This window comes from Delphinapterus leucas, chromosome 4 (genome assembly GCF_059928025.1).
Source record: "Delphinapterus leucas isolate spDelLeu-1000000601 "Yukka" chromosome 4, BTC_Dleu_Yukka2, whole genome shotgun sequence".
NCBI lineage: Eukaryota > Metazoa > Chordata > Mammalia > Artiodactyla > Monodontidae > Delphinapterus > Delphinapterus leucas.
Genome location: NC_143132.1, coordinates 71,319,383 through 71,336,181, shown reverse-complemented (window position 1 = coordinate 71,336,181; position 16,799 = coordinate 71,319,383). Strand labels below are relative to the sequence as shown.

Here is a 16,799-nt window from a genome sequence, read left to right as displayed (position 1 = left end):
TTCTTTCTTACATGATAACCCACTTGGCAAAAAATTTTATCACTTTAGGTCATGTGATACAACTATGTTCTAGTCATCAGAAATCTTTTCAGAAAAGCAAGCTTACTAGTTAGTGACTAGGGAAATTTCCTATGGGAAATTTTCACCCTTTGGAAAATGGTTCTTTAATCCAATCTTTTAAAATTCAAATGTTTAAAAAATTTTAAATATAACCATTGAGTAGAGACATGATGCATCTGCAACATATTTATGAGCAAAGGCCATTGTTTTTTTAATTATTATTACTGTTTTCTTTAAGAAGACTGAAAGGAAATGAACCAAAGTGTTAATAACTATGATGATATTTGAATGACTGAGCTGTGGGTAATTAATTTTCTTGTTATTCCTCCAAATTTTCTTTGGTGTATATTGCTTTAAAGTGGAAAAAAATTAAATCATCCTCCTAAAATTTCTCTATTTAGCACTTGCCTTACAAAAATCAAAGCCCAATGTCTAAAGTAGGGGGTGGCAAACTATGGGCCACAGGCCAGTACCTATTTCTGTAAATAAAGTTTTATTAGAACACAGTCACTCTTATTTGTTTATATATTGTCTGTGGTTGCTTTCAAGCTCTTAGCAGGTTTGAGTAGTTGCAACAGATCATATGGCCGTGAGGCCTAACATCTTTATTATCTGATTCTTTAAGAAAAAGTTTGTTGACCCTCTGGTCTAGAACATTCAGTTTATGAAGCAGTTGGCAAGAGTATTTTTAGTTAGCAAATTTTTTTAAACTTTGCTAATAACACCATGTTTTCTTTCCTTTGCAGCCTAAATTAACAATGGCAAAATGCAGACGAAATGTGGAGAATTTCCTCGAAGCCTGCAGAAAAATTGGTGTACCTCAGGTAATAAATTTATCATATTTTATGTTGCTAAATAAATGTGGGTATTATTTTCTTAAAATCTTTTAGAAATGCAGGTATCTAAAATCTTACAGGGTAGTTCTGAGCTAAGTTGATAATTACTAACATGATTTTGTGTTACTAGAGTCAGTCATTATATTTTGAGCAGTTTCCCTTAATTATTTCCAAGGACCAAGCAAAGAAATCATATACACATGAATTTCAATATGTTGTAGTAAGTAATTAATGCTAAGTAATCAAAAATAGTTATTCTGATATTTTCCTTAATACCCCCACTTGCTGACTGACTTGTGTACAACTTCATACACAGTAGAGTCTGTGCTTCAGAACAAGTGCATCTCAGACTAAGAATGCTTCAGTTGGCTTCAGTTTTTTAACACTTGCTTTAATGCTTTTAAAAAATGTTTATTTTGAAATAATTTTAGGCTTTGTGAAATGTTGCAAAAATATCATAGAGAGATACTGTATACACTTCACCTAGGTTCCTGGACTGTTAACATCTAACATAAATGTAAACATAGTATGTCATCCAAACTAATAAACACATAGACAGTGCTGTTGACTAAATTGCAGACTTTATTCAGACTTTACCAGTTTTCCACTAAGCTCTTTGGAACTGAACACACAAGAGGCCATTTCTAGTCACTTGTCCCGCTCTTGAGATTTTTTGCCTCCAGATTCCTCAGTTAGAGCTTTATTGCCCTTTAATAGTACAAATAGTTAAACTTTTACCCTTTAAAAAACAATTATGTTAAGTGTGGCACTCTTAAAAAATATTATATGTAGTGGCATATATAGATAAATTTAAAGAAATAAAAACTGGTGCCATTTGATACTTTTTTCATTAACTACAACCATTACAGTTCTTGTCACCATATTTTGTCCAACGTTCAAGGAGAAAAACATGATACTTTTCTATCACCTTCTTAATTAGCTGTCAGAAACCCGGTATTGGCCCCTGGACTCAACAAGTCCACTATTTCTCTCAAAGTTAAGCCCTTGTCCCAAGGGCTTTTCCTGACAATGACTCATTTTACCCAGTTCACCATTCCTCTCTTTAACTAACATGAGTTGAGAAGGTCAAAGCATCATTTGTCCAATGAACACCTTTCCCTTTCAGCTCTTTCACAAAGTGGAAGGGAGCCCAGCTCCACAGAGCAGCTGCACTAGCCAGTGTTAATTCCCATGAGTGCTTTTTCTCCTTTTATTAAGTAGATTGTGATTCTACTACTTATTTTTTACTTTTTTCTTTTGCATTTTTTTAAGCTGAGTTATCAAATAACTGAAATTTACATTTAGTGGTAGTTGGCAAGGATCTTTTTTGTTCCTGTGGACAAATTCAAAGCAAATGTATTGCCTTTATTTCATATTGTTTTCTGAAGGCTCATCATCTCTTTTAGAACTAACCATTTTTAAACATATTGAGAGCATTAATAAGGTTTCTAGATAAATAGCATACATTTCTCCATATTAAACAGGCAGGTTCTAATATTCACATGTACACTCTAACATTCAGTGTTTCCCTTATGCCTACTTGAGATGATCCTACCTGACCATCACAAGCATGCCCAGTACCTGCCCCAGTTCCATAACAGTGTCTTTGAACAAGAGAATGTGGCATGGGTTGGTGCAGGTAATGGGACCAGAGGAAAAATATGAGTGATTAAAAAGAGGCACCACATACCTATAGAGAAGAGTGCTGAAAACGGCCCCACACGGCAAGACGTGCTGGCACACTTAGCCTATGTCAAACCTGTAAAGGACTTCTTACAGTCATTGTACATGTACTCTGGGCTTTACAGAACTGTCATCTGTCTCAGATTTAAAGTCTATACACTGAAATTCTTTTAGAATATAACCGCCATCAGTCAACAAAATCAAAAACAGTGCGCCTTTTAAAGCATGCATTTTATTCCACCATTTGCCAAGCAATGGTTAACAGTATTTATTTGAAGGCAGGAGATAGAAAAAATACAATTTTAAAAGACTAGGTACTAAAATAAAAGACTGGGTATTTTTCCAGGGTGGCTTTAGACTGGAGTTCTTGACACATCCTCCTTCCCCTCCCTTTCCCCCTACCAGAAAGAGTAAATGGACATTCCACATGGGCCACCTCTTCCTTCTCCACTCCTGCCTTCCACCCAAGTCTCACCACCACCATCACTAACACTTTTAGGTGGGTTCCTGTTATGCTGCTACTTCTGCTAAAACAGTTGATCATTTGCCTAAAACAAAATGAAGGAAAATGAATAAATACAAACTCGTAGGTTTAAACTAGCATTCTCAGGTCCCTCTGCCATGGGAGGGAAGAAGAAACCTATACCTCTTCTTCTTGCTTTGTTCTCCCCTACTTCTGGGCATTATGACCTTTACCTAAACATGACCACCTGCTATGTTTCACTTGTAAATAAAATCAGGGATGTAATAATGATCACTTTTGAAAACAGATAACATAAAACTTAATATTGAAAAATTTGTCAGATCTTCTGTCCAGAAAACATATACAAAGGTGAATGATTTCCCTTCTCAGTATAACTTTTTAAATGTTTACAAGTTAAATTATGAATGAAACACTGAAGAATAAAGTGATTGTTAAAAACCTCCAATAAGGTTGGGCATATGGATAGTCTCTTTATTATTATGCTTTTATTAAATATATGTTACAGTCAAAAAACTATAGTTGGTGATAAAAACTTCTGAGTCCAATATCTTATGTTCTGGAGTTATTATATGTTACGTGTGAAAGAATATTTTCCTGTTATCAAGTCCAGTAATGCTTTTATTTAATTTCTTAATCTGTGAACTGGAGGGTTTGGATGATCTCTAAGGCCCATTACAACTCTAGATTTATTTTGTACAATTAGTAAACAAGACTTAGTTAAGATGGACTTGATTTTTAGAGGAACACCAAGTCATTCAGTACACCTGACTTCCAGGTAATAAATTTCCCCTGATTATTATGCTTTCTTCATTCTTTGAACCTTCTTGACTCGCCTGGCTTTCTCCAAAAACTTCCCTCTCCTCAGCCCACCCCCAGGTTTTGTCCTTGCTTTCTGGCCTATTTTTTGTTAATAGGGAAGAATGAGTCGAGAAAGAGGTTGCCTCACCCACTCAGCCACTCTCAGGCCTCACATAACCCTAAGTCAGCATCCACCTCTGTTCATTTTATCCTGAATGTTCAGACTAATCACCAACAACTTTATTCTGCTATTTAGTAGTAAAATCAAGCTGAGAACATAGAGGATTCTTTGTGGTTTTGTTTTTCAGCATTTTGATTCATCATAATAAAAAATGTTATGGGATATGTTTCTTTGAATATGACTGAGATGATCATATTGAATTCTATACTCAAATCTGTGTTTCTGATCCACTGACTTTATTTTTCTGTTTTCCTTTCCTGCTCACACTTTGGACAGGACAATCTTTGTTCCCCTTCTGACATCCTTCAGCTAAACCTCAGCGTAAAAAGAACTGTTGAAACACTACTTTCTCTTGGGGCACATTCAGAAGAATCCAGTTTTGTCTCTCTATCTATCCAGCTTTTGGGTTTTGTGGCATTTTATTGTGCTTTAATGTTAACTCTCTGTATGCTTTATTACTGGATCTTCCCCCTCTAGCCGAAAGTGCATTCCAGTGATTTTTCCACCTCATTCCTGTGCTTGGTAAAGGAGGTTTGTTTCTCATTCAAAAGTATTTACATATGTGCTTTTTTTTTAATTGGTTAGCCATCAAAGAGCTAACCAATAAGGTAGATAACTTCTTTCCTCGTGTGTCCAGATGAGCAGCTCATCACATTAGGAAGCATTTATGATTGCTAACAAAGAGCAGAAAGACCAGTATATTTTCTTCTGCTCATTTGTCCATTCTCGTGGCCTATATGTGGCCTTGTTTCTCTTATCATAAATGCTGAGCAGGGCCTACTAATACAATCCTGAGCCTGTTGTTAGAATATGACTTAGGACTTTATTTCCAAATGGCATAATAAAATTTCCATCTGGCCTTCTTTCCATGCCTCAATACAACTTAAGTGTTGAAATTGTGAGAAGTATTAAAATTATGAGTTGCTGAACTTTTCAACAGCTGTTCACGAGGAAACAGTTGTACCCCTTCTGTTCTGGGGAGCACCCGGTCACTTGGATCTCTGCATTGAGCTGTGCCCTGAAATCCTGAAGTCTGTCTTTATTGGTAGGCACAAGTCCACCTAGCAAGCATCTGCTCTCTGGACATCTGCAAGGCACTGGCCATTTAATCTTAGTAATTTTAACTTGATCAGAATGTCAGTCCAAAGACAATGTAGGTTCCCTAGATTGCTATTCTGAGCCCATTGTGTACATTGGAAACAGTACACAAGCAAATTATCTGGAGCTGACCTTTCAGGGGTAGGCACCTGTCTGCACATTTATTATGTTTGTTATCTTTAACTTCACTTCTAGAATCCTATTTAGAATTTAAAATTGGAATTTATGTAATTTCCAATATATTTGAACCATCTTAATAGGTGAACTTATATTTGATAGGCTGTTGAGGAGATTTTATCTGAACAGTAGCAGGTAAAGAATTAGGCAGCAGTCTCTGTTCTGTACCCAAGGTGATGAATGCCTCTTTCAGAATGCTTAGTATATTAGCTGCTAGCCTTAATGCTTGAAAGTACTTTATAATTGCATTCAGATTCTGGTTCTCATAAATAGTGTTTCTGAACATTCAGGAATCTCTGAACTCTGTTAAGAAAATTGGACAACTGAACTCATGTATGAAGGAAGATTGTGAGGAACCATATCACGTTGTAGAAGTCAATCTGAGGATCTGATTGCTTTGGTTTTCTTTCATATTAAATGGGAAAATTATTTAACACATTAAAAACCTTTTATTTTTAATGCTGAAACATTGAACACTGTGTTGAAAACAGCAATAGTGCCTTTTGGAGTTGGGGGGAGGTTTTTTTTTTGTTTTTAAGATGTCTCTGAGTCAGAGATCATTCAGTTTTGTGAAGTTCTGTCCCTTTAAAAAAACACATGGTGTTTTATGTGGTTTTGGGGGAGTAATGGTGCATTCTCTTGAGAACAGAGTTCGCTCTAAGCCAGCTAGAAGGTAAATGTGCATCTGGAAAGCATAAGCCACTGAGGGAATGTGTAAGCCATGGGCTTATGGGTCGCAGGGCACCCCTGGAAACGGAGATCAAGGAATCGACCTCAGAGGAAATATGTCTCCCTCCAGAGTAAAGCACCCTGCAGGTTCATTTTAAGTATAGTTAATCTGTACTTCAATTGTACTCAGAAGATTTATACAAAGTTGCTAGTTTCTTAAGATCAAAAGATTCCATTTACCTTGTTTTATCAAGGTAAGTATTAAATAAAAAGAAAGTGATTAAGAAGCACAAGTACCAATAACGGTTCATAAAACATACTTGTTATATTTTTTATTGCAACTGGTTTTGTAAAACTTCCTAATAATATATTAAGTGCCAATGAAAAGCTGAGAAAAATCCAGTTATCTTCTTTAATAAGTATGTATAGTCTTTTTCAGTAGAACCAGAATTCCACTTTCATTCAAGAGTAACCTCTTCTTTCTTTCATCTAATCAATGATAGATGTTATTCTTATGATATGCCTTTTTGTCTTACAAGAAAGGATTAACCAAACACATTAATGAGGTAATAAACAAGATAGAAGTAATTTAACTTGCTTAAGCAAATATGTAAATGCTTTTCAAATATATATATTGAAATATATATATTTGAAATATTTGAAACATGAAACAATGTTTCATGTTCAATGACTAAGCTCACATCATAGTTCTCCAGCATAATTTAATCCATTAAATACCTTAAATACCAGAATATAAAATACTTTTTCAAATATGATTTCTTTATTTAAGTTCTGTAATTCAAGTTTTTAAGTAATTCAAACTGGGCCTTCCGTGAATTATCCAGCGTAGGGGACATTTTCTCAAATACTTCTAAATCTCAAGGATATACTTCAGTTTCTTCCCGTGATCCCTGCCTGGTCTGAGAACCCTGATTTTCATAGTCAGGACTATAACGTAGAGAGCATTCCTCTCTCGTGCAGTCTGAGTTATGGCATGAAACTATCTTGCATTCCTATGGTTTGTAATTTCCAAAGCACTTTCTCCTACAATGTTATATCTTTAGGCTTCAGCCATCCAGTAACTTGGAACTGTTTTTCTATTTTCACCTGCCTCATTTTACTGATCTGCATTGCTCTTTTATTTATCAGGGGTGAAGGATGCTGCTTTTACTCCATAGTAGTATGTTTATCTTCTGTTGTATGTAAAAGTGTATGTAACTTGTCCATTTTCTCATATTCAAAATGATCTGGATGTACTTTTAGATGTATTAATAAAAAAAAAGTGACGAGTGTCAGGTACCATCTCTGTAACTCGTATTAACAGAGGTCAGATTCTCAGGTACTGACTTTTCGTATCTCAGTTCATTATTATGAGGGAGAGAAGAGATGCTTATTTTTTCTTTTCAGTTCTGTGATGTTCATCCTCTTTTCTCTTCTGTTTGTTTTTATGTTACATTGTCCCATTTCAGGAGCAATTATGTTTGCCTCTCCACATTTTAGAAGAGAAGGGTTTGAGCCAGGTTGCGCTGACGGTCCAGGCTCTCCTGGAACTTGCCCCGCCCAAGCAGCAGCAGCACCAGTTATCTGCTGTGTAAGGACTCCCAGCACCGTGGGCGTTGGCCTGGCCAAAACGAAACAGGACAGCGTGACTGCTGCTGTGAGCCGTCTGCTTAACAAAGCGCTTATGTGTTCTTGAAAGGGACTGTTTCCATGATTCCTAACAGGAATATTTTGCTTCATTTCTCCATTTTAGGGGAGGTTATATCCATTTGCATTGAATTGTTTATGAAGACACGGTTGGTTTTCACAAATGAAACTTAATTCTGTCATTATTGAGAACCCAACACTGAAGCCTAACCTGGCTGTGCTTTTCTAGAGAGTAGGCTCTTTCACATACTGAAGACTATCTTCTCAGAAGGATATTTGTCTCTCTTGAAGGCACAGCCATGCTGTTATCTTTCCCTGTTTTCAAGCCCTCTGGAATCCACTAGTTTCTAAACGTGGTTCTTCATTAGAATCTCCTGGAGAATTTGTTAAAGTACAGATTCTCACTCGGTTGGTCTAGAGTGAGGCCTGGGTATCTGCATCTCAACAAACATTCCAGGTGTTTCATATAGTGGAAACCATTGTTCCAAGCTAGATATTTGTATAATTTGGGGGGAGTAATGACTTCACTGTGTTTTTCAGCTCTGCTATGACTACTTGAACTGTTCTGTCCAAGGTAAAATAAAAATAATGTAGAAGGTCTAGATTTTGCATAGTAAAACAATGAAACAGATACTGTTGCATTTAAGGCCAGTGTCCTAGACCTCCCCCCAGCTCCAGTCCACCACCACTTAGAGGATGGTTCCATGTATCATCCCACTATTATCTAAATATTATAATCAAGCACTCTACACACAGGGTCCAGATCTTTAGGCTGGTAGCTTGTGACACTCTGCATCCTGTGTGTTGACTTCACTGAGCTCACCCCTTCTCCCCTGCAAGCTGCTCCCGGGATACCTGGACCTGCGAACACCTTCCAGTCACAGCAGATGCACTTCCAGCTCCCCAAATAACAGAAGATTATGAAAATAAAGGAAGAGCCAAGCTTCTTACATTTCTTTCAGCTAACTGCCAATTTCTGTAGCTGAGTTAAAGCACTTGTGGTGTTTTAAAAACAGCTTGCTGTCTTTTCATCTAGCCATCTAGCTCCCCCACCAGTGCCTTATTTACTCAATTATGGGTGCAGTAAAAGGGCCCAAGGGCTCAGACAGCACAAAACCAGGAGCCCTAATTCAAGTCTAAGCCACTTGGGTCTTTCTTCCCCTATATTTTGAGACCTTCTTAGTTGTCAGTGATATCTTCTGGTATTCACTGCCTTTGTAAACCAAGTAAAGAGAGTAAGTGAAGATACTAGTTATCTAGGTTTTTTCCTGTTGTTAACTGTTCTGGGGTTTCTTTACCAGTACATACATTTAAGAATAATGTTCTCTTGTTTTATCATGTAGCAGCATCTAAAAGTAACTCTGGATAAAATCATGTTGAGTATCTGGCCAAAATAATGTTTTCTCCTTGTTGTCACAGGTTTAAACTTATATAACACAAAACATCTGAGCTCAAAGCCCAATCCTTCAGGGTCCTTATGAAACAAAAGTAAAATGTGTTTTATCTGCTTAGAGCCAGACCCCATTATATTTACAGTTCCAAACAGACCCACCAGTCATAGGACTTGTTTAGAATTTAGCTGTGTATATTTTTAAACTCTAGGTATTTTTACTTCTAGTCAACATTAAACCTCAGTACAATCTCCAAATTATAGACAGCCATTTGAAATGAAACTCAGCAAAGGACAGGACTGTTTGTCACATAGTTGCAAGGAATAATCCCAGTCAGCATACATAATGCAACATTTGAAACATTTGTGACTAATTTTCCCATAGGAATAATTAGAATTTTCAACGTATTTCAAATTTTATACATAGCATGAAACTTTATTCATATATTTTTATCAGACTAATTCAAATTTATATTTGAATAGTTAGAAAATATTTGTTTACAGTTTTGGTTGATAATGAAAGAAAAATATATTGAATGTCTTTCCTATGTCAAGATGCAAAACAAGTCATGATGTTTTTGTTGGAAAATTTTTGTACTCAGTGTTTTGTATATACCTTTTTTTTTTAACTGGAAAGAAAATTTAATATTTAGCCTTGCTAGACTCTAACATAAGATAAAGATGACTTTGTTACAGTTCCACCTGACCATTTATGAACTTCCTACTGAAGCAGTGACCTTCCCAGCGCTGAAGAGTGAATGAAGAAAAGGCTAAGTGCCCGCCCACCAGGGCCCCTGCTCACGGTGGAGATTTTAAGTCAGCAGGTTTCTGGGCTTTCAGTCTCATACTTGCTTAGCACTCCAAACCAATTTTCTCTGGAAACAACTCATGGGAGAAAGGGCCTTTGTATTTGGCTAGAATAGAATAGGACACTTAGTAGTAGTGGGTCACTTTCCTTAATAGCTTTTGAAAATACAGCCTCACAGCTAATCAAGGAGTCTGATTTCTCTACTTGATAAAAGTCCAGCAGTGACTAATGATGTGTGACTACGCTGATGAGTATGATGAATTTTTTAAAACTAAGCGCTTAAATGGTTATAGAAATGAAGGAGAACATGGACATTCAGAAACGTTTTTATATACATATTGCAGTAAGGTGGTTTACAGCAGATTTCATTTTATTTCTGAAAATGTTATAAACATGTAATTAGTAAAAGATTTTGTAAAACATTGTCCTATATTTGTATGTCTGTAAATATAATGCATAAGTTCTAAGAATAAATATGTCAGTATCATGTAATTTTAAATTGCCTGTATGCCACTTTACACATTGACATTAAAATAAAAGACAACACTTCAATAGCATGAAATAAAGGCTGATTTGAAAATGTTCATACCTAAAGCATGGTTTCCTTGGCAAAAACAAAAGGGTAAATTCTTTGATGGAATATCAGTAGAAACTGGGTCCTCATAATGGTCCCTTGAGCTCAAAATATACTTTTTTAAGGACGTATACATATCAGTAGTGTCCTGTATTTGGAGTTAGATATAAGGCTTAATTTTGAAATATATGTGACCCATTTGAAAGACTTTTCTCAGAAATTACCAACTATGCTATAGGGAGAGCTTTAGCATTCCAAGACATTCTATTCTGATCAATCAAGGCAAGAATGACCCAATGGGCTCATTCTCTTTTAGCGGGAGAGAGAGAATGACAATCAGCTTTATGTGCCAGTCACAGATTAGGTATTTTCACATGCTTTACCTCTTTTAGTCTTAATACCCCATAAGGTGAGAGCTATTGAGTAAGCAAAGCAGGTATAGGCCCTACTGTCTCCCATCTCAGCAATATCTCCAAACTCATCTCCCCACTGACCTGTGTCCCCTGTCTTTCCTATGTGTGGGCTGTATATTCTGACATCTCACTTCTATCTTGTATTTATCATTTATATCCCTACCTACTTCCCAGAAAAGGAGCTGAAGTAGCTTATAATAAGATATATGTTCCATGTGACACCCCCCCATAAAAACAGTAAAGTGATAATAAATTTAAAAGGCAGGCAGGAACCAACCTTTATTAAAACTTTATTGTGTATGTAATATTCTAGACACTCGATAAACATCATCTTGTAGTTCCTACTGAACACCACTTTTGCTCATAAGCGTGTCATTTATTACACTAGAAGGAATCAATAGCAGAATAACTGAGACAGAAGAATGGATAAGTGACCTGGAAAACAGGATGGTGGAATTCACTGCCATGGAACAGAATAAAGAAAAAAGAATGAAAAGAAATGAAGACAGCCTAAGAGACCTTTGGGACAACATTAAACACACCAAAATTCACATTATAGAAGTCCCAGAAAGAAAAGAGAGAAGGGACCCAAGAAAATATTTGAATGTTTGAAATATTATAATGTTTGAAGACATTATAGTTGGAAACTTCCCTAACACGGGAAAGGAAATAGCCACCCAAGTCCAGGAAGTGCAGAGAGTCCCAGGCAGCATAAACCCAAGGAGAAACATGCTGGGACATACAGTAATCAAATTGACAAAAATTATTAAAAGCACCAAGGGGAAAACAACATACAAGGGAAATCCCATAAGGTTAACAGGTGATGTCTCAGCAGAAACTACAAGGCAGAAGGGAGTGGCATGATAAAGTGATGAAAGGGAAGAACCTACAACCAAGATCACTCTACCTGGCAAGGATCTCATTCAGATTTGATGGAGAAAGCAAAATCCTTACATACAAGCAAAATCTAAGAGAATTCGGCACCACCAACCCAGCTCTACAACAAATGATAAAGGAACTTCTCTAAGTGGGAAACACAAGAGAAGAAAATGTCCTACCAAAAACAAACCCATAACAATGAAGAAAATGGTAATAGGAACATAAATATCGATAATTACCTTACACATGAATGGATTAAATGCTCCAACCAAAAGACACAGGCACACTGAATGGATACAGAAACAAGACCCATATATATGCTGTCTACAAGAGACCCACTTCAGGCCAAGGGACACATACAGACTGAAAGCGAGGGGATGGAAAAAGATATTCCATGCAAATGGAAATCAAAAGAAAGCTGGAGTAGCAATACTCGTATCAGATAAAATAGACTTTAAAATAAAGAATGTTATAAGAGACAAGGAGGGACACTATATAATGATCAAGGGATCAATCTAAGAAGATATAACAATTACAAATATATATGCACCCAACATAGGAGCACCTCAATACATAAGGCAACTGCTAACAGCTATAAAAGAGGAAATCAACAGTAACACAATAATAGTGGGGGACATTAACACTTCACTTACACCAACGGACAGATCATCCACACAGAAAATTAATAAGGAAACACAAGCTGTAAATGACACAATAGACCAGAGAGATTTAATTGATATTTACAGGACATTCCATCCAAAAACAGCAGATTACACATTCTTCTCAAGTGCACACGGAACATTCTCCAGGATAGATCACACCTTGTGTCACAAATCAAGCCTCGGTAAATTTAAGAAAACTGAAATCATATCAAGCATCTTTTCCGACCACAACGCTATGAGATTAGAAATCAATTACAGGGAAAAAACCATAACACAGACACATGGAGGCTAAACAATACGTTACTAAATAACCAAGAGATCACTGAAGAAATCAGAGGAAATAAAAAAATACCTAGAGAAAAATGACAACAAAAACACGACAATCCAAAACCTATGGGATGCAGCAAAAGCAGTTATAAGAGGTACGTTTATAGTAACACAATCCTACCTCAAGAAACAAGAAAAATCTCAATCTAACCTTACACCTAAAGGAACTAGAGAAAGAAGGACAAACAAAACCCAAAGTAAGTAGAAGGAAGAAATCATAAACATCAGAGCAGAAACAAACGAAATAGAAACAAAATAGCAAAGATCAATGAAACTAAAAGCTGGTTCTTTGAGAAGATAAAATTGATAAAGCTTTAGCCAGACTCATCAAGAAAAAGAGGGAGAGGACTCAATAAAAATTAGAAATGAAAAAGGAGAAGTTACAACGGACACCGTAGAAATACAGAGCATCATAAGAGACTACTACAAGCAACTCTATGCTAATAAAATAGACAACCTGGAAAAAATGGACAAATGCTTAGAACGGTATAACCTTCCAAGACTGAACCAGGAGGAAATAGAAAATATGAACAGACCAATCACAAGTAATGAAGTTGAAACTGATTAAAAATCCTCCAACAAACAGAAGTCCAGGACCAGATGGCTTCACAGGTGAATTCTATCAAAGATTTAGAAAAGAGCTAACACCCATCTTCCAAAAAATTGCAAAGGAAGGAACACTCCCAAACTCATTCTATGAAGCTACCATCACCCTGACACCAAAACCAGACAAAGCTACTACAAAAAGAGAAAATTATAGACCAATATCACTGAGGAGTATAGATGCAAAAATCCTCAATAAATACTAGCAAACAGAGTCCAGCAACACATTAAAAGGATCATACACCATGATCGACTGGGATTTATCCCAGTGATGCAAGGATTCTTCAATATACACAAATCAATCAGTGTGATACACCATATTAATATATTGAAGAATAAAAACCATATGATCATCTCAACAGATGCAGAAAAAGCTTTTGACAAAATTCAACACCCATTTATGATAACTATCCAAAAAGTGGGCATAGAGGGAACCTACCTGAACATAATAAAGGCCATATATGACAAACCCACAGCAAACATCATTCTCAATGGTGAAAAACTGAAACCATTTCCGCTAAGATCAGGAACAAGACAAGGTTGTCCACTCTCACCACTATTATTCAACATAGTTTTTGGAAGTTTTAGCCACAGCAATCAGAGAAGAAAAAGAAGTAAAAGGAATCCAAGTCGGAAAAGAAGAAGTAAAACTGTCACTGCAGATGGCATGATACCATACATAGAGAATCCTAAAGATGCCAGTAGAAAACTACTAGAGCTAATCAATGAATTTGGTAAAGTTGCAAGATACAAAATTAATGCACAGAAATCTCTTGCATTCCTATACACTAACAATGAAAGATCAGAAAGAGAAAGTAAGGGAACAATCCCATTCACCATTGCAACAAAAAGAATAAAATAGGAATAAACCTACAAAGGAGGTAAAAGACCTGTACTCAGAAAACTATACACTGATGAAAGAAATCAAAGATGACACAAACAGGTGGAGAGACATACCACGTTCTCGGATTGGAAGAATCAATATTGTGAAAATGACTATACTACTCAAAGCAATCTACAGATTCAATGGATTCCCTATCAAATTACCAATGGCATTTTTTACAGAACTAGAACAAAAAATCTTAAAATTTGTATGGAGACACAAAAAACCCCGAATAGCTAAAGCAATCTTGAGGGGAAAAAACGGAGCTGGAGGAATCAGACTCCCTGACTTTGGGCTATACTACAAAGTTACAGTAATTAAGACCATATGGTACTGGCACAAAAACAGAAATATAGATCAATGAAACAGGATAGAAAGCCCAGAGATAAACCCACACACCTATGGTTACCTAATCTATGACAAAGGAGGCAAGGATATACAATGGAGAAAAAATAGCCTCTTCAATAAATGGTGATGGGAAAACTGGACAGCTACATGTAAAAGAATGAAGTTAGAACACTCCCTAACACCATACACAAAAATAAACTCAAAATGGATTAAAGACCTAAATGTAAGACCGGACACTATAAAACTCTTAGAGGAAAACATAGGAAGAACACTCTTTGACATAAATCACAGCAAGATCTTTTTTGACCCACCTCCTAGAGTAATGGAAATAAAAACAAATAAACAAATGGGACCTAATGAAACTTAAAAGCTTTTGCACAGCAAAGGAAACTATAAACAAGAAAAGATAACCCTCAGAATGGGAGAAAATATTTGCAAAACGAATCAATGGACAAAGGATTAATCTCCAAAATGTATAAACAGCTCGTGCAGCTCAGTATTAAAAAAAAATAGGGGCTTCCCTGGTGGCACAGTGGTTGAGAGTCTGCCTGCCGATGCAGGGGACACGGGTTCGTGCCCCGGTCCGGGAAGATCCCACATGCCGCGGAGCGGCTGGGCCCGTGAGCCATGGCCACTGAGCCTGCGCGTCTGGAGCCTCTGCTCCGCAACGGGAGAGGCCAAGACAGTGAGAGGTCCGCGTACCACAAAAAAAACAATCAAAAAATGGGCAGAAGACCTAAATAGACATTTCTCCATAGAAGGTACACAGATTGCCAACAAACACATGAAAAGCTGCCCAACATCACTAATTATTAGAGAAACGCAAATCAAAACTACAGTGAGGAATCACCTCACACCGGTTAGAATGGGCATCATCAGAAAATCTACAGACAACAAATGCTGGAGAGGGTGTGGAGAAAAGGGAACCCTCTTGCACTGTTGGTGGGAATGTAAATTGATACAGCCACTATGGAGAACAGGATGGAGGTTCCTTAAAAAACTAAAAATAGAATTACCATATGACCCAGCAATCCCACTACTGGGCATATACCCAGAGAAAACCATAATTCAAAAAGACACATGCACCCCAATGTTCATTGCAGCACTATTTACAATAGCCAGGTCATGGAAGCAACCTAAATGCCCATCGACAGACAAATGGATAAAGAAGATGTGGTACATATATACAATGGAATATTATTCAGACATAAAAAGAAATGAAATTGGGTCATTTTTGGAGACATGGATGGACCTAGAGACTGTCATACAGAGTGAAGTCAGAAAGAGAAAAACGAATATTGTATATTAATGCATTTATGTGGAACCTAGAAAAATGGTACAGATGAACCAGTTTGCAGGGCAGAAATAGAGACAGATGTAGAGCACAAACGTATGGACACCAAGGGGAGAAAGTGGCAGGGGGTGGTGGTGTGATGAATTGGGAGGTTGGGATTGACATGTATACACTAATATATATATAATAGATAAGTAATAAGAACATGCTGTATAAAAAAATAAATGAGATGCCAAAAAAAGAGTGTCATTTATGACACTCTTTGCTCCTAAGTGCCATTTTTCACTATAGGCAAGTTGAATAAAGTCAGAATCAGAGACATTACAGGAATTACTGAAGTTTTAATGTATCACTATAACTAGGATTATGTACTTTTTTTCTGGTGAGAAAGAGCGAGAGGAATCTTCACAAGACTCCTAGAAATATTTCTTCCCAGGAATTTTTTTTTCAAGTTATGAAGAAGCTCTGAATCCACAGTATAATCCTAATTAAGGGTTTGAAAACTAGTGTAACAGTCAAGGTGACCTAGTATAACTAGGCCTCACCTGAGAATGTCCAAATAAGAAACAACCTGTAGATGAGTTATCTGTGATGGTAAAAGATATTTCTTACTCCCTTCAGGTCCTCCTTCCGACCTCCAAAACACCAGCAGAAAAGACAGAAGATAACTTGGTCACTTCTTGCCTCTCCGCTTGTCCTTGTCTGTGCCTTTACCTTTACCTTTTGAATCCTTGCCATCATCTTTGTCCTTCTTGGGCATTTTGAAACCACCAATTTCCTTCCGCACCACAGTGCCTCGCCACCAGGCCTGGAGCTGGAAGAGGACAGGGAAGCGGGTACAATTTGTAGTATGCCTGACAAGCTGCATTCTTTCTACATAAGGGGATTGTTTCTTCATAAACTAACTTCTGTGAAGATGGTCTCTGAGACACAGAAGTGGCCAAGCATGCTATCTTTGAGCAGTGCTTGCCTGTTGTGCAGGACT

General features: G+C 36.9%; 2 protein-coding genes across 16 annotated transcripts in view; one reads left to right on the top strand and one right to left on the bottom strand.

Moving 5' to 3' along the window:
- Positions 1-10,415, top strand: part of LRCH3 (leucine rich repeats and calponin homology domain containing 3) — a 116,199-nt gene extending 105,784 nt beyond the window's left edge. For 9 of the 15 annotated variants that reach the window (XM_022567967.2, XM_089910620.1, XM_022568020.2 and 6 more), the window contains 2 exons: positions 807-884; positions 4,319-7,449. In XM_022567967.2, the coding sequence (XP_022423675.2) occupies positions 807-884; positions 4,319-4,519 (279 nt within the window). In that variant the 3' untranslated portion in view covers positions 4,520-7,449. The other 6 variants (XM_030760963.2, XM_022567995.2, XM_030760962.2 and 3 more) reach the window with 1 other exon arrangement.
- Positions 10,416-14,010: 3,595 nt separating this feature from the next.
- The window catches only part of DRC9 (dynein regulatory complex subunit 9), a 41,155-nt gene continuing 38,366 nt past the window's right edge, over positions 14,011-16,799 (bottom strand). The window contains exon 10 of the mRNA XM_022567924.3: positions 14,011-16,628. Coding sequence (XP_022423632.2) covers positions 16,488-16,628 — 141 coding nt within the window. The 3' untranslated portion in view covers positions 14,011-16,487. The remainder of the gene's footprint in view (positions 16,629-16,799) is intronic.